Raw genomic sequence first — 24,000 nt, forward strand, 5'->3', positions numbered from 1 at the left:
GCCCCCGGTGGCGGGAAGACTGGTCAACATGACCAGGGAGATACGGGATGTGACCAGGGACAAAAAGCTCTGGAGGACTTTCTTCATCTCCCCAGGTAAACACACTGCTACAACGTTCTGACAACGGTCCCACAACATTCCCACAGACTACCTACCGAGTACGGCAAACTCAAAACTTAGATTAGATATTTACTTATTGTCTGTTCCTTAAAGATAACTTATTCCCACTATGGTTAGTGTTACTATGTGATCCTAGCTACAGCAGTAGTTGAGGATAGTTTCCATTCTTGTGACCAGGGAAAACTCTGCTTCCTAGCTACTGTGTAGGCCTGTAGAGTAGTCAGACTGGCTACTTAGATTAAAACTCTGGTGCCTAGCTACTGTGTAGGCCTGTAGAGTAGTCAGACTGGCTACTTAGATTAAAACTCTGCTTCCTAGCTACTGTGTAGGTCTGTAGAGTAGTCAGACTGGCTACTTAGATTAAAACTCTGCTTCCTAGCTACTGTGTAGGCCTGTAGAGTAGTCAGACTGGCTACTTAGATTAAAACTCTGCTTCCTAGCTACTGTGTAGGCCTGTAGAGTAGTCAGACTGGCTACTTAGATTAAAACTCTGGTGCCTAGCTACTGTGTAGGCCTGTAGAGTAGTCAGACTGGCTACTTAGATTAAAACTCTGCTTCCTAGCTACTGTGTAGGCCTGTAGAGTAGTCAGACTGGCTACTTAGATTAAAACTCTGGTGCCTAGCTACTGTGTAGGCCTGTAGAGGAGTCAGACTGGCTACTTAGATTAAAACTCTGGTTCCTAGCTACTGTGTAGGTCTGTAGAGGAGTCAGACTGGCTACTTAGATTAAAACTCTGGTTCCTAGCTACTGTGTAGGTCTGTAGAGGAGTCAGACTGGCTACTTAGATTAAAACTCTGGTTCCTAGCTACTGTGTAGGTCTGTAGAGGAGTCAGACTGGCTACTTAGATTAAAACTCTGGTTCCTAGCTACTGTGTAGGTCTGTAGAGGAGTCAGACTGGACATTTATATTTACCTCTAGTCAACAGTAGTATATTGTGTATTCACTATGCAGTATACAGCTTAGTTGAGTTTATTTGCAGGAACTACACAGAAAACACAGAATCTCCAGGGAGTCCCCCAAAACACACACACACACTTCAAAACCCTTTCTGAAAACAAGCAAACTGCAAAGCACAATAATTCACCAGAAAGACTCCTATTTAGAGGCTGGATCCTAGTCCTCCCCTAACAAAGAGTCCCATAAATAATTCCCTTTAGCTTAGTGGTTCAGTGCTGGGCCAGTGGTGGAGAGGAACACACACAGACAGACGGACGGACGGACGGGCGGACGGGCGGGCGGGCGGACAGACAGACAGACAGACAGACAGACAGGCAGGCAGACAGGCAGACAGACAGACAGACAGACAGACAGACAGACAGACAGACAGACAGACAGACAGACAGACAGACAGATAGACAGACAGACAGACAGACAGACAGACAGTCAGACAGACAGACAGACAGACAGACAGACAGACAGACACTGAACACACAGCTGTCAGAGGTAACCTAATCATCCTCATAGATGAGTTGTTAAAGCTCTTGTCCAACAGACAGACAGAACAATCTCAAGCCCTCTGTCTGTTACTTGTCCTTCATTCAGTCCTTTCAATCCCACTACATGAACTGAGTGAAAACCCTGATACAGGCATGTACCATGTAGACTGGTTTGAAAGGGACTCAGCAAAGAGGCCCTTTACATGAAATTGGAAGTTCAGTATGTTACAAAATAATGTTTGATGGTTCCCCATCCAGACATGAGTTGGTGGCTAAAGTTAGTTACATTTTGTAGTGGCTTTTTTCAAGAAAACCCAACAATGGATTCCAGTTTCTCCTGGCCCATAGACTAAGTAACAATGTGAGGAACCATCTAAGATTAAGTTGTAAAATAATGAACTTCCCCTTTAATGTAAATGGCCGTTGCTGAGTTCTGGACCTCTAAAACCTGTCTTCAGACTGTCTGTTAGATCCCCATGCAGCCCAGTGAACAGCTATGTGGAATAACAGAGACCATTCTATCTGACAGGAGATTACTGCTACACTCAGACAGTTTGCTGGCTCAGCACTCGCCTCCCTACCTCTCTGAACCCAAGATTAAGAAACCAATACCAGTCTGGCTCTACAACACCCTGCCAGCTTCCTCTCTATACCTCTCTGTCTGCCTATCTATCTGTCTGACTCTCTGCCTGTCTATCTGTCTGACTCTCTGTCTGTCTATCTGTCTGACTCTCGGTCTGCCTATCTGTCTATCTGTCCGACTCTCTGTCTGTCTATCTGACTCGTTCTGACTCTGTCTGTCTATCTGTCTGACTCTCTGTCTGTCTATCTGTCTGACTCTGTCTGTCTATCTGTCTGACTCTGTCCGTCTATCTGTCTGTCTATCTGACTCTCTGTCTGCCTATCTATCTGTCTGACTCTCTGTCTGACTCTCTGTCTGTCTATCTGTCTATCTGACTCTCTGTCTGACTCTCTGTCTGCCTATCTGTCTATCTGTTCGACTCTCTGTCTGACTATCTGTCTGACTCTCTGTCTGACTCTCTGTCTGCCTATCTGTCTATCTGTTCGACTCTCTATCTGACTCTATGTCTGACTCTCTGTCTGTCTATCTGTCTATCTGACTCTCTGTCTGACTCTCTGTCTGCCTATCTGTCTATCTGTTCGACTCTCTGTCTGCCTATCTGACTCTGTCTGACTCTCTGTCTGTCTATCTGTCTCTCTGTCTGACTCTCTGTCTGCCTATCTGACTCTGTCTGACTCTCTCTGTCTATCTGTCTCTCTGTCTGACACTCTGTCTGTCTATATGTATGTCTCTCTGTCTGACTCTGTCTGTCTATCCGTCTCTCTGTCTGACTCTCTGTCTGTCTATCTGTCTCTCTATACCTCTTTGTTCATCTATATATCGCTCTGTCTGACTGTCTGTCTATCTGTCTGACTCTCTGTCTTTCTATCTGTCTCTCTGTCTGACTGTCTGTCTATCTGTCTGACTCTGTCTGTCTATCCGTCTCTCTGTCTGACTCTCTGTCTGTCTATCCGTCTCTCTGTCTGACTCTCTGTCTGTCTATCCGTCTCTCTGTCTGACTCTCTGTCTGTCTATATGTATGTCTCTCTGTCTGACTCTCTGTCTGTCTATCCGTCTCTCTGTCTGACTCTCTGTCTGTCTATCTGTCTCTCTATACCTCTTTGTTCATCTATATATCGCTCTGTCTGACTGTCTGTCTATCTGTCTGACTCTCTGTCTTTCTATCCGTCTCTCTGTCTGACTCTCTGTCTGTCTATCTGTCTCTCTGTCTGACTGTCTGTCTATCTGTCTGACTCTCTGTCTTTCTATCTGTCTCTCTGTCTGACTCTGTCTGTCTATCTGTCTCTCTATACCTGTCTGTCTGCCTGTCTGTCTGTCTGTCTGTCTGTCTGTCTGTCTGTCTGTCTGACTGACTGTCTGACTATCTGTCTGACTATCTGTCTCTCTATCTGACTCTCTGACTCTCTGTCTGTCTATCTGTCTGACTCTCTGTCTGTCTATCTGTCTCTCTGTCTGACTGTCTGTCTATCTGTCTGACTCTCTGTCTTTCTATCTGTCTCTCTGTCTGACTCTGTCTGTCTATCTGTCTCTCTATACCTGTCTGTCTGCCTGTCTGTCTGTCTGTCTGTCTGTCTGTCTGTCTGTCTGTCTGTCTGACTGACTGTCTGACTATCTGTCTGACTATCTGTCTCTCTATCTGACTCTCTGACTCTCTGTCTGTCTATCTGTCCGACTCTCTGTCTGTCTATCTGACTCTCTATCTGACTCTCTGTCTGTCTGTCTGTCTGTCTGTCTGTCTGTCTGTCTGTCTGTCTGTCTGTCTGTCTGTCTGTCTGTCTGTCTGTCTGTCTGACTATGTCTGTCTGTCTATATGTCTATCTGTCTGTCTGTCTGACTCTCTGTCTGTCTATCTGTCTCTCTGTCTGGCTCTCTGTCTGTTTATCTGTCTTTCTATACCTGTCTGTCTATATGTCTCTCTGTCTGACTCTCTGTCTGTCTATCTGTCTGACTCTCTGTATGTCTATCTGTCTCTCTGTCTGACTGTCTGTCTATCTGTCTGTCTGACTCTCTGTCTGTCTATCTGTCTCTCTATACCTGTCTGTCTGTCTGTCTGTCTGTCTGTCTGTCTGTCTGTCTGTCTGTCTGTCTGTCTGTCTGTCTGTCTGTCTATACCTGTCTGTCTGTCTGACTCTCTGTCTGACTCTGTCTGACTCTCTGTCTGTCTATCTGACTCTCTGTCTGTCTATCTGTCTGTCTATCTGTCTCTCTGTCTGTCTATCTGACTCTGTCTGTCTATCTGTCTCTCTATACCTGTCTGTCTGTCTGTCTGTCTGTCTGTCTGTCTGTCTGTCTGTCTGACTCTCTGTCTGTCTGTCTGTCTGTCTGTCTGACTCTATGTCTGTCTGTCTATATGTCTATCTGTCTGTCTGTCTGTCTGTCTGACTGACTGTCTGACTCTCTGTCTGTCTATCTGTCTCTCTGTCTGTCTATCTGTCTTTCTATATCTGTCTGTCTGTCTGTCTGTCTGTCTGTCTGTCTGTCTGTCTGACTCTCTGTCTTTCTATCTGACTATGTCTGTCTATCTGTCTCTTTATACCTCTTTGTCTGTCTATCTGTCTCTATGTCTGACTCAATTAAATTCAATTCAAGGGCTTTATTGGCATGGGAAACATGAGTTAACATTGCCAAAGCAAGTGAGGTAGATAATATATAAAGTGAAATAAACAATAAAAATTAACAGTAAACATTACACATACAGAAGTTTCAAAACAATAAAGACATTACAAATGTCATATTATATATATATATATACAGTGTTTTAACAATGTACAAATGGTTAAAGGACACAAGATAAAATAAATAAGCATAAATATGGGTTGTATTTACAATGGTGTGTGTTCTTCACTGGTTTCCCTTTTCTCGTGGCAACAGGTCACAAATCTTGCTGCTGTGATGGCACACTGTTATTTCACCCAGTAGATATGGGAGTTTATCAAACTTTTTTTTGACTCTCTGTCTGTCTGTCTCTCACTCTCTCACTCTCTCTCTCTTTCTCTCTCCCTTCCCTCTCTCTCTCAATTCAATTCAATTCAAGGGCTTTATTGGCATGGGAAACATGTGTTAACATTTCCAAAGCAAGTGAGGTAGATAATATATAAAGTGAATATAAACAATAATGTACAAATGGTTAAGGTATACAAGGGAAAATAAATTAGCATAAATATGGGTTGTATTTACAATGGTGTTTGTTCTTCACTGGTTGCCCTTTTCTCGTGGCAACAGGTCACAAATCTTGCTGCTGTGATGGCACACTGTGGAATTTCACCCAGTAGATATGGGAGTTTATCAAAATTGGATTTGTTTTCGAATTCTTTGTGGATCTGTGTAATCTGAGGGAAATATGTCTCTCTAATATGGTCATACATTGGGCAGGAGGTTAGGAAGTGCAGCTCAGTTTCCACCTCATTTTGTGGGCAGTGAGCCATGTCTGCCTACGGCGGCCTTTCTCAATAGCAAGGCTATGCTCACTGAGTCTGTACATAGTCAAAGCTTTCCTTAATTTTGGGTCAGTCACAGTGGTCAGGTATTCTGCCGCTGTGTACTCTCTGTGTAGGGACAAATAGCATTCTAGTTTGCTCTGTTTTTTTGTAAATTCTTTCCAATGTGTCAAGTAATTATCTTTTTGTTTTCTCATGATTTGGTTGGGTCTAATTGTGCTGATGTCCTGGGGCTCTGTAGGGTGTGTTTGTGTTTGTGAACAGAGCCCCAGGACCAGCTTGCTTAGGGGACTCTTCTCCAGGTTCATCTCTCTGTAGGTGATGGCTTTGTTATGGAAGGTTTGTTCTGCTCTGCATGCATTATTTGGTGTTCTATGTTGTACACGGAGGATATTTTTGCAGAATTCTGCGTGCAGAGGCTGAATTTGGTGTTTGTCTCATTTTGTGAAGTCTTGGTTGGTGAGCGGACCCCAGACCTCACAACCATAAAGGGCAATGGGCTCTATGACTGATTCAAGTATTTTTAGCCAAATCCTAATTGGTATGTTGAAATTTATGTTCCTTTTGATGGCATAGAATGCCCTTCTTGCCTTGTCTCTCAGATCGTTCACAGCTTTGTGGAAGTTACCTGTGGCGCTGATGTTTAGGCCAAGGTATGTATATTTTTTTGTGTGCTCTAGGGCAACAGTGTCTAGATGGAATTTGTATTTGTGGTCCTGGTGACTGGACCTTTTTTGGAACACCATTATTTTGGTCTTACTGAGATTTACTGTCAGGGCCCAGGTCTGACAGAATCTGTGCATAAGGTCTAGGTGCTGCTGTAGGCCCTTCTTGGTTGGTGACAGAAGCACCAGATCATCAGCAAACAGCAGACATTTGACTTCGGATTCTATAGGGTGTGGCCGGGTGCTGCAGACTTTTCTAGTGCCCGCACCAATTCGTTAATATATATGTTGAAGAGGGTGGGGCTTAAGCTGCATCCCTGTCTCACCCCACGACCCTGGGTGAAGAAATGTGTGTGTTTTTTGCCAATTTTAACCGCACACTTGTTGTTTGTGTACATGGATTTTATAATGTCGTATGTTTTACCCCCAACACCACTTTCCATCAATTTGTATAGCAGACCCTCATGCCAAATTGAGTCGAAGGCTTTTTTGAAATCAACAAAGCATGAGTAGACTTTGCCTTTGTTTTGGTTTGTTTGGTTGTCAATTAGGGTGTGCAGGGTGAATACATGGTCTGTTGTACGGTAATTTGGTAAAAAGCCAATTTGACATTTGCTCAGTACATTGTTTTCATTGAGGAAATGTACGAGTCTGCTGTTAATGATAATGCAGATGATTTTCCCAAGGTTACTGTTGACGCATATTCCACGGTAGTTATTGGGGTCAAATTTGTCTCCACTTTTGTGGATTGGGGTGATCAGTCCTTGGTTCCAAATATTGGGGAAGATGCCAGAGCTAAGGATGATGTTAAAGAGTTTTAGTATAGCCAATTGGAATTTGTTGTCTGTATGTTTGATCATTTCATTGAGGATACCATCAACACCACAGGCCTTTTTGGGTTGGAGGGTTTTTATTTTGTCCTGTAACTCATTCAATGGAATTGGAGAATCCAGTGGGTTCTGGTAGTCTTTAATAGTTGATTCTAAGATCTGTATTTGATCATGTATATGTTTTTGCTCTTTATTCTTTGTTATAGAGCCAAAAAGATTGGAGAAGTGGTTTACCCATACATCTCCATTTTGGATAGATAATTTTTCTTGTTGTTGTTTGTTTAGTGTTTTCCAATTTTCCCAGAAGTGGTTAGAGTCTATGGATTCTTCAATTACATTGAGCTGATTTCTGACATGCTGTTCCTTCTTTTTCCGTAGTGTATTTCTGTATTGTTTTAGTGATTCACCATAGTGAAGGCGTAAACTCAGGTTTTCCGGGTCTCTATGTTTTTGGTAGGACAGGTTTCTCAATTTCCTTCTTAGATTTTTGCATTCTACATCAAACCATTTGTCATTGTTGTTCATTTTCTTCGGTTTTCTATTTGAGATTTTTAGATTTGATAGGGAAGCTGAGAGGTCAAATATACTGTTAAGATTTTCTACTGCCAAGTTTACACCTTCACTATTACTCTCTCTCTCTCTCTTTCAACTTCCTCTCTCTCGCCCCCCCTCCCCCCCCACACACTGTCCCCTTCTCCCCTTCCCATGTTCCCCTGCTGCCATCTAAAACCCCGTGTTTTCCTCTCTCCCCTCTCCCCTCTCCCCTTCCCATGCTCCCCTGCTGCCATCTAAAACCCTGTGTTTTTCTCTCTCCCCAGCCAATAACATTTGTTTCTACGGCGAGTGCTCCTACTACTGCTCTACTGAGCATGCTCTGTGTGGGAAGCCAGACCAGATCGAGGGTTCTCTGGCTGCCTTCCTGCCAGACCTGGCCCTGGCCAAACGCAAGACCTGGAGGAACCCTTGGAGACGATCCTACCACAAACGCAAGAAAGCAGAGTAAGAGACAGACACTCCTTCCACAAATGCAAGAACATGCATATACCCTTATAGAGAACAAGAAAGCAGAGTAAAACACACAGCCTTTACCCTTTAAGAGAACAAGGAAGCAGAGTAAAACACAGCCCTTACCCTTTAAGAGAACAAGGAAGCAGAGTAAAACACACAGCCTTTACCCTTTAAGAGAACAAGGAAGCAGAGTAAAACATACAGCCTTTACCCTTTAAGAGAACAAGGAAGCAGAGTAAAACACACAGCCTTTACCCTTATAGAGAACAAGGAAGCAGAGTAAAACACAGCCTTTACCCTTTAAGAGAACAAGGAAGCAGAGTAAAACACACAGCCTTTACCCTTTAAGAGAACAAGGAAGCAGAGTAAAACATACAGCCTTTACCCTTTAAGAGAACAAGGAAGCAGAGTAAAACACAGCCTTTACCCTTATAGAGAACAAGGAAGCAGAGTAAAACACACAGCCTTTACCCTTTAAGAGAACAAGGAAGCAGAGTAAAACACAGCCTTGACCCTTTAAGAGAACAAGGAAGCAGAGTAAAACACAGCCTTTACCCTTTAAGATAACAAGGAAGCAGAGTAAAACACACAGCCTTTACCCTTTAAGAGAACAAGGAAGCAGAGTAAAACACACAGCCTTTACCCTTATAGAGAACAAGGAAGCAGAGTAAAACACACAGCCTTTACCCTTTAAGAGAACAAGGAAGCAGAGTAAAACACACAGCCTTTACCCTTTAAGAGAACAAGGAAGCAGAGTAAAACACACAGCCTTTACCCTTTAAGAGAACAAGGAAGCAGAGTAAAACACACAGCCTTTACCCTTTAAGAGAACAAGGAAGCAGAGTAAAACACGCAGCCTTCCATAACTGTGTATCCTTAATATATAAGGTCACCTCACACCCCCTGATTACCCAGAGTTCACTGGGGTTCACCAGATGACACCTCATTACAGAAGGTGCCATGGCATGCCTTATCAGGAAGTGACTCAGCAGGAACAGCCAGTACTCTAAGGAAAACACATTCTCCAGATCCCCACCTCTGATAAAAATAGGTAGATTGGTGTTGCAGGAGAAGTAGCATGGTGTTGCAGGAGAAGTAGCAGCTCATTATAAACTGAGTTAGTTGCCCCGGGAGACAGGGTCTTCTCTCACTTCCATGTTCCTGTGTTCTTTGATTACATCAACAGAGTGCAAAGAGAGAACATGGAATGACTCCATCTACTTTCTTTAATACTTTCACTGTCTCTCTATCTGTCCATCTCTGCCTTTCACTGTGTCACTGTGACTTCATCTCTTTCACTTGATTTGTCACTGTGACTTTCTCACTCATACTCTCCTTTTTTACTTCTCACACCTTGTCTCCTCCCCTCCTCTCTCTCTTTCACTTTCCCCTCTCCCTCCCCTCTCTCAACCTCTCTCTACCCCTCTCTCTCTCTCTTTCACTTTCCCCTCTCTCTCCCCTCTCTCAACCTCTCTCTACCCTTGTCTCTCTTTCACTTTCCCCTCTCTCTCCCCTCTCTCAACCTCTCTCTACCCCTCTCTCTCTTTTCACTCTCCCTCCCCTCTCTCAACCTCTCTCTACCCCTCTCTCTCTTTCACTTTCCCCTCTCCCTACCCTCTCTCAACCTCTCTCTACCCCTCTCTCTCTTTCACTTTCCCCTCTCTCTCCCCTCTCTCAACCTCTCTCTACCCTTCTCTCTCTCTTTCACTTTCCCCTCTCTCTCCCCTCTCTCAACCTCTCTCTACCCCTCTCTCTCTTTTCACTCTCCCTCCCCTCTCTCAACCTCTCTCTACCCCTCTCTCTCTCTCTTTCACTTTCCCCTCTCCCTCCCCTCTCTCAACCTCTCTCTACCCCTCTCTCTTTTCACTCTCCCTCCCATTCACTCCCCTCCGACCCCTCCCTTCCTCTCTCCTTCTCTTGTCAAGTTGCTGTGTTCCTCCCTGCTCTGCTTTCGAGCAGCAGGGGTCTGTCCTTAACAACACACACATACACACACACACATCATGGCTCGACAGGAAGGGAGGGGAGCTGCCAAGAGGGACCAAACAAAGCCTCTCACACTATCTAAATGTCACTCTCTGTGTGTGTGTGTGTGTGTGTGTGTGTGTGTGTGTGTGTGTGTGTGTGTGTGTGTGTGTGTGTGTGTGTGCCTGCGTGCCCATGTGATTGGTTGTGTGGTCAGGTGGGAGGTGGACCCAGACTACTGTGACGAGGTGAAGCAGACTCCTCCCTATGACCGTGGTTCTCGTCTGCTGGACATCATGGACATGACCATCTTTGACTTCCTCATGGGTGAGGACAGAAGCTCCATTACACACTATTCCCTCCACTGCACTCTATTCCCTATATAGACATTCTTGGTGAATAGGGGTCCTCTTTTCCTATGTATATTAATGTTGTTTACCTCTCTATCCAGGTAACATGGACCGGCACCATTACGAGACTTTTGACAAGTTTGGAAACGAGACCTTCATCATCCATCTGGACAATGGAAGAGGGTGAGGAGAGAAAACACAACACATCTCAACTCCTTTTATCTGTTCTCCAGACAGCTGGTCATGTCTGATTTGTCACGCAGCCTTCTAAAACTCTCTTTCATTAACTTCAGTTCTGAGTTGTTACACTAAGCAACAGCTCAAAGCAAAGGCATAACAAATGTTTTAAAGGTATTTTTAATGTCTGAGGTACGCGGTGCATTTCAGAATCAAGCTACAAAGGCATGTGGCAAAACTCTCAGTCCCTGACTGTCACACTCAATGGGAAGGGAATGTGAGTGGAATGTTGAATGAGAATAGAACGTTCAGGACTCTGCAGCTTTCAGTAGGATGACTTCTTCACTGATCCTGAGAGAGGTGCTGCTGTTGGTGACTGTGAGACAGACTGTGAGGAACACAGACCAAGGTGTTGTATTATCAGCCAGTAAGTGGTGTTGCTTGGCTCACCTCTCTCCTCTCCTCTCTTTTCTGCTCCTCTCTCCTCTTCTTTGCAGGTTTGGGAAACACTCCCATGACGAGCTCTCCATCCTGGTGCCTCTGAGCCAATGCTGCAGGTCGGTACCTTTACCTCTCTCTCTCTCTCTCTCTCTCTCTCTCTCTCTCTCTCTCTCTCTCTCTCTCTCTCTCTCTCTCTCTCTCTCTCTCCCTCTCTCTCCCTCTCTCTCTCCCTCTCTCTCTCCCTCTCTCTCTCTCTCTCTCTCTCTCCCTCTCTCTCTCTCTCTCTCTCTTTCTTTCTGTGTCTCTCTCTCTCTCTCTCTCCCTCTCTCTCTCTCTCTCTCTCTCTTTCTCTCTGTGTCTCTCTCTGTCTCTCTCTATAATTAGTGCATCCCTTTTTAAGAAGTCCATCTGTAAAGTAAGACCTCTTGCCTCATCCCCTTCCTCCCTTCCACCTCCACTCCCTCTCTCCCCTCCTCATCCCCTTCCTCCCTTCCACCTCTACTCCCTCTCTCCCCTCCTCATCCCCTTCCTCCCTTCCACCTCCACTCCCTCTCTCCCCTCATCATCCCCTTCCTCCCTTCTACCTCCACTCCCTCTCTCCCCTCCTCATCCCCTTCCTCCCTTCCACCTCCACTCCCTCTCTCCCCTCCTCATCCCCTTCCTCCCTTCCCCCTCCCCTCCCTCTCTCCCCTCCTCATCCCCTTCCTCCCTTCCACCTCCACTCCCTCTCTCCCCTCCTCATCCCCTTCCTCCCTTCCCCCTCCCCTCCCTCTCTCCCCTCCTCATCCCCTTCCTCCCTTCCCCCTCCCCTCCCTCTCTCCCCTCCTCATCCCCTTCCTCCCTTCCACCTCCACTCCCTCTCTCCCCTCCTCATCCCCTTCCTCCCTTCCCCCTCCCCTCCCTCCCTCTCTCCCCTCCTCATCCCCTTCCTCCCTTCCCCCTCCCCTCCCTCTCTCCCCTCCTCATCCCCTTCCTCCCTTCCCCCTCCCCTCCCTCTCTCCCCTCCTCATCCCCTTCCTCCCTTCCACCTCCACTCCCTCTCTCCCCTCCTCATCCCCTTCCTCCCTTCCCCCTCCCCTCCCTCTCTCCCCTCCTCATCCCCTTCCTCCCTTCCCCCTCCCCTCCCTCTCTCCCCTCCTCATCCCCTTCCTCCCTTCCCCCTCCCCTCCCTCTCTCCCCTCCTCATCCCCTTCCTCCCTTCCCCCTCCCCTCCCTCTCTCCCCTCCTCCCCGTCCCACAGAGTGAGGAAGTCGACCCACTTGCGTCTGCAGCTGCTCGCCAAGGAGGAGTACCAGCTGAGCCGTCTGATGGAGGAGTCCCTGCTGCGTGACCGCCTCCACCCCGTCCTCATCCAGCCCCACCTGGAGGCCATGGACCGGAGGCTGCGCCTGGTGCTCCAGGTCCTGGCTGTCTGCGTGGAGAAGGAGGGCTACAGTAACGTGGTGGAGGTGGACGACCACCACTGGGCCAGAGAAGCCAGAGGGGGCAGGGACACAGCCACCCACAGGAACCCAGGGCACAGGTAGTGAGGCCTGGCTAGGAAGAGAGGGAGATGGGGGGTGGAGGGGTGGTACCCCTGGTTCTCCCGCTTCTCCCCATCCTGGACCTCCAAAGAGACTACCGTTGATGGTGAACCAACCATGGGTGTCTGGTCTCACGGAGAGACTGACTGGATCCTGTGACTGTGCGGGAGCCGCCATTTTGAATTCAGTGAATTCCGAGACTTGCCGTCAATGCCTCTATGGAACCTCCCATGTACGTGTGTTTATATATAGGTACTGTTGGTCCACAGATATAGCAGTGAGCTGAGGAGAGAAGAGGCCTGGTCTTTGCTAAGTACCAATGTTTTATTACTTCTCCTGGACATGATAAATAGGGACCATTTTGATTTTACTTTGTTGGTTTTCTTATTTTACTTTTGGGGGGTTGTTTGAATGCGAAGGCTATCATTGTTTGCTCGGGTTAGCGCTAAGCTAGCTACAGTATATTTACACAACCAAATGAGATTTTACTTTAACAAGTTAAAATGTGGTTTGAGATTAATTTATGCACAGTAACTGGAGGAACGGAATAGAAGGTTTGTAAAGCTTTCATTTTAAAGGGAGAGTATGAAAAGAATATAGTATATTATTTATGATGAATGTCAGTGTGACCGTTATTTCAGTTGCCTCCATTTTCAACCCATCACTATCTATGACTTTGCCTATAGGCCTCCATTACTATGAGACATTATACAAGAGGCTGTTTACAGTACAGAAAGTACCTGGTATTTACTAAGAAATTACATGGTAAAATGGTAATTGTACAGTAATACCCCATTAATTACTACATAAAGTACTCATTTGGTACTTTGGGATTCAAACAAGCATTTAAATATACACCATTTTGATCCAGGTAGTTCCCAATTGTGGTGAATTTTAAGCATAAAGTATAGTGAAAGCCCCAGCTAGAACTCAGTGATGCCACATCGTTTCCTAATAAGTACCACCTAAATACCCGTCGAAGCAGTACACCATTAAAGAAAGTGCTACCGGTTTCCTTTTCAATAAAGCTTTCAGTTCAACTTAAATTCAGTGTTCAAAGCCTGGATGGAAGCAGCTCTCTTAAACAAGGGCTCTTATTGAAGCACCTCTCAGCAGCCCAGAAGTTGACTAGTGTTGAGTGCCCTTGCCCTCGTCCATTAATATTAGATATCATTCAATCTTTCCATTTCTTTTCATCAAAGCCTTCCATCAAAATGTGTCACTCGTTCATGGTTGGCACTTAAGATAATTGCTGCCCCATTTATTCAGAAATTCTGCATTTTTGACTGAGGAACTTCTAAATCAATGCTTTGCTGGAATGGCTGGAATGAAAACATGCTGCGTGGTTTACTAGGACATGTTTTTCAAGGACATGAGAATAGCCTTTACAGGAAGTTGTGATAGATGATGACAGTGTGACCGACATGGCTGAAACGTTTGTTTTTGCTTAGATCTCACGTTAGCTGAGCCTACCTGTTCTGGTCTCAGAGATCTCACGTTAGCTGAGCCTATCTGCTCTGGTCTCAGAGATCTCACGTTAGCTGAGCCTATCTGTTCTGGTCTCAGAGATCTCACGTTAGCTGAGCCTATCTGTTCTGGTCTCAGAGATCTCACGTTAGCTGAGCCTACCTGTTCTGGTCTCAGAGATCTCACGTTAGCTGAGCCTATCTGCTCTGGTCTCAGAGATCTCACGTTAGCTGAGCCTATCTGTTCTGGTCTCAGAGATCTCACGTTAGCTGAGCCTATCTGTTCTGGTCTCAGAGATCTCACGTTAGCTGAGCCTACCTGTTCTGGTCTCAGAGATCTCATGTTAGCTGAGCCTACCTGTTCTGGTCTCAGAGATCTCACGTTAGCTGAGCCTACCTGTTCTGGTCTCAGAGATCTCACGTTAGCTGAGCCTACCTGTTCTGGTCTCAGAGATCTCACGTTAGCTGAGCCTATCTGTTCTGGTCTCAGCTGGCATGGCAGTCCTGGCTTACAGGATGTGGATACAAAGGGTACCTCCCAAATGACATCCTAACTCCATAGGGCTCTGGTCAAAAGTAGTGCACTATATATGGAATAGGGTGCGATTTGGGATTCATACATATAATAATAATACAGGACTATGTAAATACTGCCATGAGAGAATATCAATCTGACACTATTCATTTAATAGGCCTTCGAGGTCTTGGTAAAAATCCCCATGTATCTGCATATCAACAAATGAGAGATTTTTGCTGTTTTTCCCCCAAAATACATGATCTCTTTGCTTTATCCCCACGTGAGATGATTTTATTACCAACAATATCTCACCAGTTTTGTTCACACTTCACGCAGCCTCAAGTTGACGTCAGTATCAGCGAAATGATTATTTGGGAGAAATAGTCTAGTCTCTATCCATGTGGATGTAAAGATAGGTTGGAACTGTGACTACAGTGTATACCAGTATACAAGTCAGATGCACTACCCCGTTGTCATGCCATTCATCTTTTATACCAACTAAAGTTACCATTACAACACCAAACAAATGTCAAATGCAGTTTTCTGTTACAATCCAGGCTACACAGTCACGCACAATGTTCCTGTTGTATTGTTCAACGCTTTTCCAAATGAAAAGGATTTATTGACGTGTCATGACATTTAAACATGGATGTGGAAATAAGGTTTTTCTCTTTTTGAAACATTTCTCTTTATGTTTTGGTACTAATTATGTTTTGGTACTAATTATGTTTTGGTACTAATTATGTTTTGGTACTAATTATGTTTTGGTACTAATTATGTTTTGGTACTAATTATATTTTGGTACTATTTACTGTTATGTCCATTTTATGATCTGAAAAAGCTGTCTTTGATTGCTGGAAGCGTTGAGCTCTATACAGGCGTTCTATATTCCACCAATAGCCCCTAGAATCTGGCTACGTATGGCTAACCTGGTGCCTGTGGAATGTTGGGTATACTGAATGTTTCAGGTGGCCATACGAACAGGACTACAACTACATAGAGGTCACACTACAGCCTGTGTGACCTGGATCCTCAGACTAAGTTGAAAGAGTTAACATTATACATTTACGTTTGAGTCATTTAGCAGACGCTCTTATCCAGAGTGACTTACAGTAGTGAGTGCATACATTTTTGTACTGGTCCTCCGTGGGAATCGAACCCACAACCCTGGAGTTGCTCTACCAACTCAGCCTTCTCCTCCCTTCATACAGCAGCAGTTAAAGGGTTAACTCAGCCCTGGGCGTTGTACTTGCAATTTTCATATTGTCAGTGTAAATATCTATAAATATATTGGAAGACCTAAGAGGCTGCAGTGCCGCAGCGATACGCTTCTGTTCTGTTTTCTCCTATTGCATTGTTGCTGTGAACATCTGTTAGCTAAATGATAAAGGTGTGCAATAAAAAAATTACAACAAAGAGTGTGTGTGTGTGTGTGTGTGTGTGTGTGTGTGTGTGTGTGTGTGTGTGTGTGTGTGTGTGTGTGTGTGTGCGTGCGTGCGTGCGTGCGTGCGTGCGTGTGTGTGTGTGTGTTTGCATCCGTCAGTCTGAGTGCATGAGTGTTTGTGTTTGAGTGTGTGTGTGCATGAGTGTATGTGTATCTATCCTTGGAAGGGGGTTAGAATATGAAATAAGAATTAAAGAGATATTTCAACATCTGGCTAGAGGATCAATGCTTGGCCTGAATAAAGAGAGAGAGGGAGGTCGGTTGTGAATATGCTGCCAGCCATCCACACAGACCGTCTGGAGGTACTGAATGAGTATTATATGTGAAGTATCCTGACCCCTGAAGTCTTCAGCTGCACTCTGACCCCTGACGTCTTCAGCTGCACTCTGACTCCCTGCGACTCAACCCAGCTTTCCCCCTTAAACTGATACCTCAGCAGCCTCCTGCAGAATCACACATAGGACACTTACACACAGTCTCTCTCACACACACACACACACAAAGACTTAGATTGTATGAGAGTGTGTGTGATTCTTACACACACTCTCATACACACACACACTCTCTCATACACACACACAGACTTAGACACACAGTCACACACTCTCTCTCTCTTACACGCAGACACACCCTCTCTCTCACACACACAGTCACACAGTAATCTGAAGACTGCAGTGTAATCTTTTCGCTGAGTGTTAATCTCTAAGCTTCTCTCCTTAAAGGTATTATCAGCATCATCTTGTTCTTCCGGGAACTTGGAGCTCCTCTACCTACAGCTGTTTGGATCACTGGCTGATCAACTTGTACTTTCAGCAACAGCAGCTGTTGTGTAATGGCACAACCCCAATACTCATGGTTCAATAGAGGGTTTAGGATGATAATGCATTTGGCCACTAGAAGGAGAAAAGCAGTAGTCTTTCTGGTTGATTTTACTGGCTTGAAGCATATATGCATAATCAACACCCTATAATTTCTCCCTGTCCCCATCGCAGACCATCCTTCACCAACCCTCATCTGGCTATGATCACACAAAATAGGTAGTACGCTATCAATGCCCTCTACAAGGTCCTGAAACCTAAAGATTAGATATTGTCATCATGTCCTATCATGAACAGGATATCACTTATGATGTGAATGTCTACTCTGATGTCATGTCTGATGTCATGTCTGATATCATGTCTAATGTCATATCTGATGTCATGTCTGATGTCATGTCTAATGTCATATCTAATGTCATATCTAATGTCATATCTAATGTCATGTCTGATGTCATGTCTAATGTCATATCTAATGTCATGTCTGATGTCATGTCAGAGGTCATGTCTGATGTCATGTCAGAGGTTATGTCTGATGTCATGTCTAATGTCATATCTAATGTCATGTCTGATGTCATGTCAGAGGTCATGTCTGATGTCATGTCTAATGTCATATCTAATGTCATGTCTGATGTCATGTCAGAGGTCATGTCTGATGTCATGTCTAATGTCATATCTAATGTCATGTCTGATATCATGTCTGAGGTCATGTCTGATGTCATGAGTGTCTTGTGGCTATTGACATGCCTTGGTTCTGGTATCTTGTCTGAACAGACAGTATTCTATTGAGAGGTCAAGTCCTGAGTCTCCTGTATTTATCTGTGTTTGATTGTGAGGCCTGGTCTTGGTGTGCTTTATTATCTGTGTTTACTGAGTGACCTTGGTATCCTGTATAAACTCACTCTCCAGGTTCCCTGGGTTGCCAGATCAGGATGCAGGAAGAGGTGGACAGCCCATTGGCGTTGCTAGGCAACACAGTGTGAGACCATAGTGACGGCTGTGGTGTTCAGCAAACAGACAACAGATCCCTAATGTGAGGATCAGCCGGCTAATACCAAGCTCTACAGCCTGGTGCCCAAAAACAACAGTTTTAGTTAAAAGACTTGTACGGTGCCCATGTTAGGACAGTCAGTCTCAGCATGGCAGTCTTATAAAGGAAGTTTAACTCACCTTTCTCTACCAGGGTTCAATTAAAACAATTATGGATAGGATTTATGCAGTGCTTTTCCAGAGGTTCAAAGTGTTTTACATTGTATGGAGGGGGGAACTCACATCATCCACCCCTAGTGTTTTCCATGGTAAGCATAAGACATCAAGCATGTGAAGAAAGTCCTCCAAAGAGCATAGCCAAGCCACAATGAGCCCTCCATTCTTGATGTACGTGTATCTTCACTGAACACCAACATCACCAAATTAAAGTCAAGGATGTTGGGACAACAGCAGTTGAATGACTTGAATGGGAAAGTCCATTCCAGTAATTATATGTCTGTGGTGGAGACCCCTAATATGAAAGCATCTGAATTTATTGTCTTCCATGAATAGACAGTAGAGGAGGACCCTGTAGTGAGAATGGCATTTGGTTCTGTTTAGCATCTGTGCAGCAGAGTAGGCTGATGGGAGGAGCTATAGGAGGACGGGCTCATTGCAATGGCTGGAATGAATGGAACGGAGTCAATATGTGGTTTCAATATGTTTGATACCGTTCCATTTACTCCCTTTCCAGTCTTTACAATGAGCTCAAATAGGTCCTACCACCAGCCTCCTCTGGTGTGCACTTACTGCAAAGCTACCCTTTGAGACTTTGTTTGATAGGGAGCGTGAGGAGACCAAGAGGGACCTTGAGGAGACTGCCACGGAACATGAGGAGAATGCTATGGAGCGTGAGGAGACTTCTAGGGAGTGTGAGGAGGCTGCTAGGGAGGATGAGGAGACTGCTAGGGAGTGCGAGGAGACTGCTAGGGAGTGTGAGGAGTCTGCTAGGGAGCGTGAGGAGACTGCTAAGGAGGATGAGGAGACTGCTAGGGAGGATGAAGAAACTACTAGGGAGTGAGAAGAGACTGTTAGGGAGGATGAGGACACTGCTAGGGAGCATGAGGAGACTGCTAATGAGCGTGAAGAGACTGGTAGGGAGGATGAGGAGACTGATAAGTAGGATGAGGAGACTGCTAGGGAGCGTGAGGAGACTGCTAGGGAGGATGAGGAGACTAATAGGGAGGATGAAGAGACTGCTAGGGAGGATGAGGACACTGCTAGGGAGCGTGAGGAGACTGCTAGGGAGGATGAGGAGATTTCTAGGGAAGATGAGGAGACTGCTAGGGAGGATGAGGAGACTGATAGGGAGCGTGAGGAGACTGCTTGGGAGGAGGAGGAGGCTGCTAGGGAGAATGAGGAGACTACTAGGGAGCGTGAGGAGCCTGCTAGGGAGTGTGAGGAGTCTGCTAGTGAGCATGAGGAAACTGCTAGTGAGCGTGAGGAGCCTGCTGGGGAGTGTGGCGAGACTGCCAGGGAGGATAATTAGTGGGGAGCGTGAGGAGACTGCTAGGGAGGATGAGGAGTCTGCTAGGGAGGGTGAGAAGACTGCTAGCGAGGATGAAGAGATGCTAAGGAGTGTGAGGAGATTGCTAGGGAAGATGAAGAGACTGCTAGGGAGTGTGAAGAGACTGCTAGGGAGGATGAGGACACTGCTAGAGAGCGTGGGGAGACTGCTAATGAGCGTGAGGAGACTTCTAGGAGGATGAGGAGACCGCTAGGGATGTCGAGGAGACTGTGATGATGAGGAGACTGTTAGGGATCGTGAGGAGCCTGTTAGGGAGGATAAGGAGTCTGCTAGGGAAGATGATGAGACTGATAGGGAGGATGAGGAGATTGATAGGGAGTGTGGGGAGACTGCTAGGGAGGGTGAGGAGGCTGCTAGGTAGGATGTGGAGCCTGCTAGAGAGTGTGAGGAGACTGCGAGACAGGATGAGTAGACCTCTAGGGAGGAGGAGGAGACTGCTACGTAGGATGAGGAGACTGCTAGGGAGCGTGAGGAGACTTCTAGGGAGGATGAGGAGACTGCTAGTGAGGGTGAAGAGACTGCTAGTGAGTGTGAGGAGACGGCTAGGGAGGATGAGGAGACTGCTAGGGAGGGTGAAGAGACTGCTAGTGAGTGTGAGGAGACTGCTAGGGACGATGAGGACACTGCTAGGGAGCGTGAGGAGACTGCTAGGGAGAATGAGGAGACTGCTAGGGAGGATGAGGAGACTGCTAGGGAGCGTGGGGAGACTGCTAGAGAGCGTGAGGAGACTGCTAGTGAGGGTGAGGAGACTGCAAGGGAGGATGAGGAGACTGCTCGGGGGGATGAGGAGACTACTAGGGAGGATGAGGAGACTGCTAGGGAGGATGAGAAGACTGCTAGGGTGGATGACGAGACTTCTAGGGAAGATTAGGAGACTGCTAATGCGGGTGAGACTTCTAGGAAGGATTAGGAGACTGCTAGGGAGGGTGAGGAGGCTGCTTAGGGAGGATGAGGAGCCTGCTAGGGAGTGTGAGGAGACTGCAAGACTTGATGAGTAGACAGCTAGGGAGGAGGAGGAGAATGTTTGGGAGGATGAGGAGACTGCTCGGGAGGATGAGGAGACTGCTCGGGAGAAGGAGGAGGCTGCTAGGGAGGGTGAGGAGGCTGCTAGGGAGGATGAGGAGGCTGCTAGGGAGTGTGAGGAGACTGCGAGACTTGATGAGTAGACCGCTAGGGAGGAGGAGGAGAATGCTTGGGAGGATGAGGAGACTGCTCGGGAGGATGAGGAGACTGCTCGGGAGAAGGAGGAGGCTGCTAGGGATGTTGAGGAGACTGTGACTCATCCTCATCCTCGCTAGCAGCCTCCTCATTCTCCCTAGCAGCCTCCTCATTATAGGGAGGATGACGAGCCTGTTAGGGAGCGTGAGGAGACTGCTAGGGAGGATGAAGAGACTGCTAATGAGTATGAGGAGACTGATAGATAGGATGAGGAGTGCCAGGGAGGATGAGTAGACTGCTAGGGAGCGTGAGGAGACTGCTAGTGAGCGTGAGGAGACTTCTAGGGAGGATGAGGAGACTGCTAGGGAGGATGAGGAAACTGCAAGGGAGCGTGAGGATACTACTAGGGAGCGTGAGGAGACTGCTAGGGAGGATGAGGAGACTGTTAGGGAGCGTGAGGAGACTGCTAGTGAGTTTGAGGAGACTGCTTGGGAGGATGAGGAGCCTGCTTGGGAGGATGAGGAGACTGCTAGGGAGCGTGAGGAGACTGCTAGGGAGGGTGAGGAGGCTGCTAGGGAGGATGTGGACCCTGCTAGGGAGTGTGAGGAGACTGCGAGACTTGATGAGTAGACCGCTAGGGAGGAGGAGGAGAATGCTTGGGAGGATGAGGAGACTGCTAGGGAGGATGACGAGACTGCTCGGGAGAAGGAGGAGGCTGCTAGGGATGTCGAGGAGACTGTGATGGTGAGGAGACTGTTAGGGATCGTGAGGAGCCTGTTAGGGAGGATAAGGAGTCTGCTAGGGAAGATGATGAGACTGATAGGGAGGATGAGGAGATTGATAGGGAGTGTGGGGAGACTGCTAGGGAGGGTGAGGAGGCTGCTAGGTAGGATGTGGAGCCTGCTAGGGAGTGTGAGGAGACTGCGAGACAGGATGAGTAGACCTCTAGGGAGGAGGAGGAGACTGCTACGTAGGATGAGGAGACTGCTAGGGAGCGTGAGGAGACTTCTAGGGAGGATGAGGAGACTGCTAGGGAGGGTGAAGAGACTGCTAGTGAGTGTGAGGAGACTTCTAGGGAGGATGAGGAGACTGCTAGGGAGGATGAGGTGACTGCTGGGGAGCATGAGGAGACTGCTAGGGAGCGTGAGGAGGCTGCTAGGGAGTATGAGGAGACTGTTAGGGAGCGTGAGGAGACTGCTAGTGAGTTTGAGGAGACTGCTTGGGAGGATGAGGAGACTGCTAGGGAGGATGAGGTGACTGCTGGGGAGCATGAGGAGACTGCTAGGGAGCGTGAGGAGGCTGCTAGGGAGTATGAGGAGACTGTTAGGGAGCGTGAGGAGACTGCTAGTGAGTTTGAGGAGACTGCTTGGGAGGATGAGGAGCCTGCTAGGGAGGATGAGGAGACTGCTAGGGAGCGTGAGGAGACTGCTAGGGAGGATGAGGAGACTGCAATGGAGGATGAGGATACTGCTAGGGAGCGTGAGGAGACTGCTAGTGAGCATGAGGAGACTTCTAGGGAGGATGAGGAGACAGCTAGGGAGGATGAGGACACTGCTAGGGAGCATGAGGAGACTGCTAATGAGCGTGAGGAGACTGCTAGGGAGGATGAGGAGACTGCTATGTAGGATGAGGAGACTGCTAGGGAGCGTGAGGAGACTGCTAGTGAGCGTGAGGAGACTTCTAGGGAGGATGAGGAGACTGCTAGGGAGGATGAGGTGACTGCTGGGGAGCATGAGGAGACTGCTAGGGAGCGTGAGGAGGCTGCTAGGGAGTATGAGGAGACTGTTAGGGAGCGTGAGGAGACTGCTAGTGAGTTTGAGGAGACTGCTTGGGAGGATGAGGAGCCTGCTAGGGAGGATGAGGAGACTGCTAGGGAGCGTGAGGAGACTGCTAGGGAGGATGAGGAGACTGCAATGGAGGATGAGGATACTGCTAGGGAGCGTGAGGAGACTGCTAGTGAGCATGAGGAGACTTCTAGGGAGGATGAGGAGACAGCTAGGGAGGATGAGGACACTGCTAGGGAGCATGAGGAGACTGCTAATGAGCGTGAGGAGACTGCTAGGGAGGATGAGGAGACTGCTATGTAGGATGAGGAGACTGCTAGGGAGCGTGAGGAGACTGCCAGGGAGAATGAGGAGGCTGCTAGGGAGAATGAGGAGGCTGCTGGGGAGGATGAGGAGACTGCTAGGGAGCGTGAGGAGACGGCTAGAGAGTGTGAGGAGACTGCTAGTGAGGATCAGAAGACTTCTAGGGAGGATGAGGAGACTGCTAGGGAGTATGAGGAGACTGCTAGGATTGATGAGGAGACTTCTAGGGAGGATTAGGAGACTGCTAAGGTGGGTGAGGAGAATGTTAGGGTGGATGAGACTTCTAGGGAGGATGAGGAGACTGCTAGGCAGGGTGAGGAGACTGCTAGTGAGCGTGAGGAGACTTCTAGGGAGGATGAGGAGACTGCTAGGGAGCGTGATGAGACTGCTAGGGAGTTTGAGGAGACTGGTTGGGAGAATGAGGAGCCTGCTAGGGAGGATGAGGAGACTGCTAGGGAACGTGAGGAGACTGCTAGGGAGGATGAGGAGACTGCTATTGAGCATGAGGAAACTGAAATGAGGATGAGGAGACTGTTAGGGAGGATGAGGAGACTGCTAGGGAGCGTGAGGAGAGTGCTAGGGAGTTTGAGGAGACTGGTTGGGAGAATGAGGAGCCTGCTAGGGAGGATGAGGAGACTGCTAGGGAACGTGAGGAGACTGCTAGGGAGGATGAGGAGACTGCTATTGAGCGTGAGGAAACTGAAATGGGGATGAGGAGACTGTTAGGGAGGATGAGGAGACTGCTAGTGAGCGTGAGGAGACTGCTAGTGAGCGTGAGGAGACTGCTAGTGAGCGTGAGGAGACTGCTAGTGAGCGTGAGGAGACTGCTAGTGGGCATGAGGAGACTGCTAGTGGGCATGAGGAGACTGCTAGTGGGCATGAGGAGACTGCTAGTGGGCATGAGGAGACTGCTAGTGGGCATGAGGAGACTGCTAGTGGGCATGAGGAGACTGCTAGTGAGCGTGAGGAGATTTTTTTTTGCCGACACGTATTAACCTGTTGTCATGACAATAATACATGCAAACTTATGTGGGCTTTATTCCATGTTTGTGTGTGATGATGTGTGTGTGTGTGTGTGTGTGTGTGTGTGTGTGTGTGTGTGTGTGTGTGTGTGTGTGTGTGTGTGTATGTGTGCGTGCGTGCTTGTGTGTGTGCTAATTTGTGTGTGTGTGTGGTCAAGTCTCCTAAGTGAACCGAAGCCACTCTTGTGAGTAACCGTCCATTTGGGAAACACATCTTGATGAGACGTGTGAGCAGTAGGCTTATCCCATTTCAGAATATAATGATGAGTGGAGACATGTGAGCAGTAGGCTGATCCCATTTCAGAATATAATGATGAGTGGAGACATGTATGCAGTAGACTGATCCCATTTCAGAATATAATGATGAGTGGAGACATGTGAGCAGTAGGCTTATCCC

The 24,000-nt window shown here is 47.2% G+C and overlaps 2 protein-coding genes across 5 annotated transcripts in view; both read left to right on the top strand.

Moving 5' to 3' along the window:
* Window positions 1–15,938, top strand: part of LOC110538766 (extracellular serine/threonine protein kinase FAM20C) — an 81,794-nt gene extending 65,856 nt beyond the window's left edge. The window contains exons 5-10 of the mRNA XM_036941578.1: window positions 1–95; window positions 7,892–8,072; window positions 10,264–10,373; window positions 10,498–10,579; window positions 11,071–11,130; window positions 12,255–15,938. The exon at window positions 1–95 is cut by the window's left edge and continues 21 nt beyond it. Coding sequence (XP_036797473.1) covers window positions 1–95; window positions 7,892–8,072; window positions 10,264–10,373; window positions 10,498–10,579; window positions 11,071–11,130; window positions 12,255–12,540 — 814 coding nt within the window. The 3' untranslated portion in view covers window positions 12,541–15,938. The remainder of the gene's footprint in view (window positions 96–7,891; window positions 8,073–10,263; window positions 10,374–10,497; window positions 10,580–11,070; window positions 11,131–12,254) is intronic.
* Window positions 1–24,000, top strand: part of LOC110538788 (brain protein I3) — a 698,720-nt gene that overhangs the window by 475,102 nt on the left and 199,618 nt on the right. The gene's annotated exons all lie outside the window — the stretch shown is intronic.

The sequence above is a fragment of the Oncorhynchus mykiss genome, chromosome 13 (assembly GCF_013265735.2).
Source record: "Oncorhynchus mykiss isolate Arlee chromosome 13, USDA_OmykA_1.1, whole genome shotgun sequence".
NCBI lineage: Eukaryota > Metazoa > Chordata > Actinopteri > Salmoniformes > Salmonidae > Oncorhynchus > Oncorhynchus mykiss.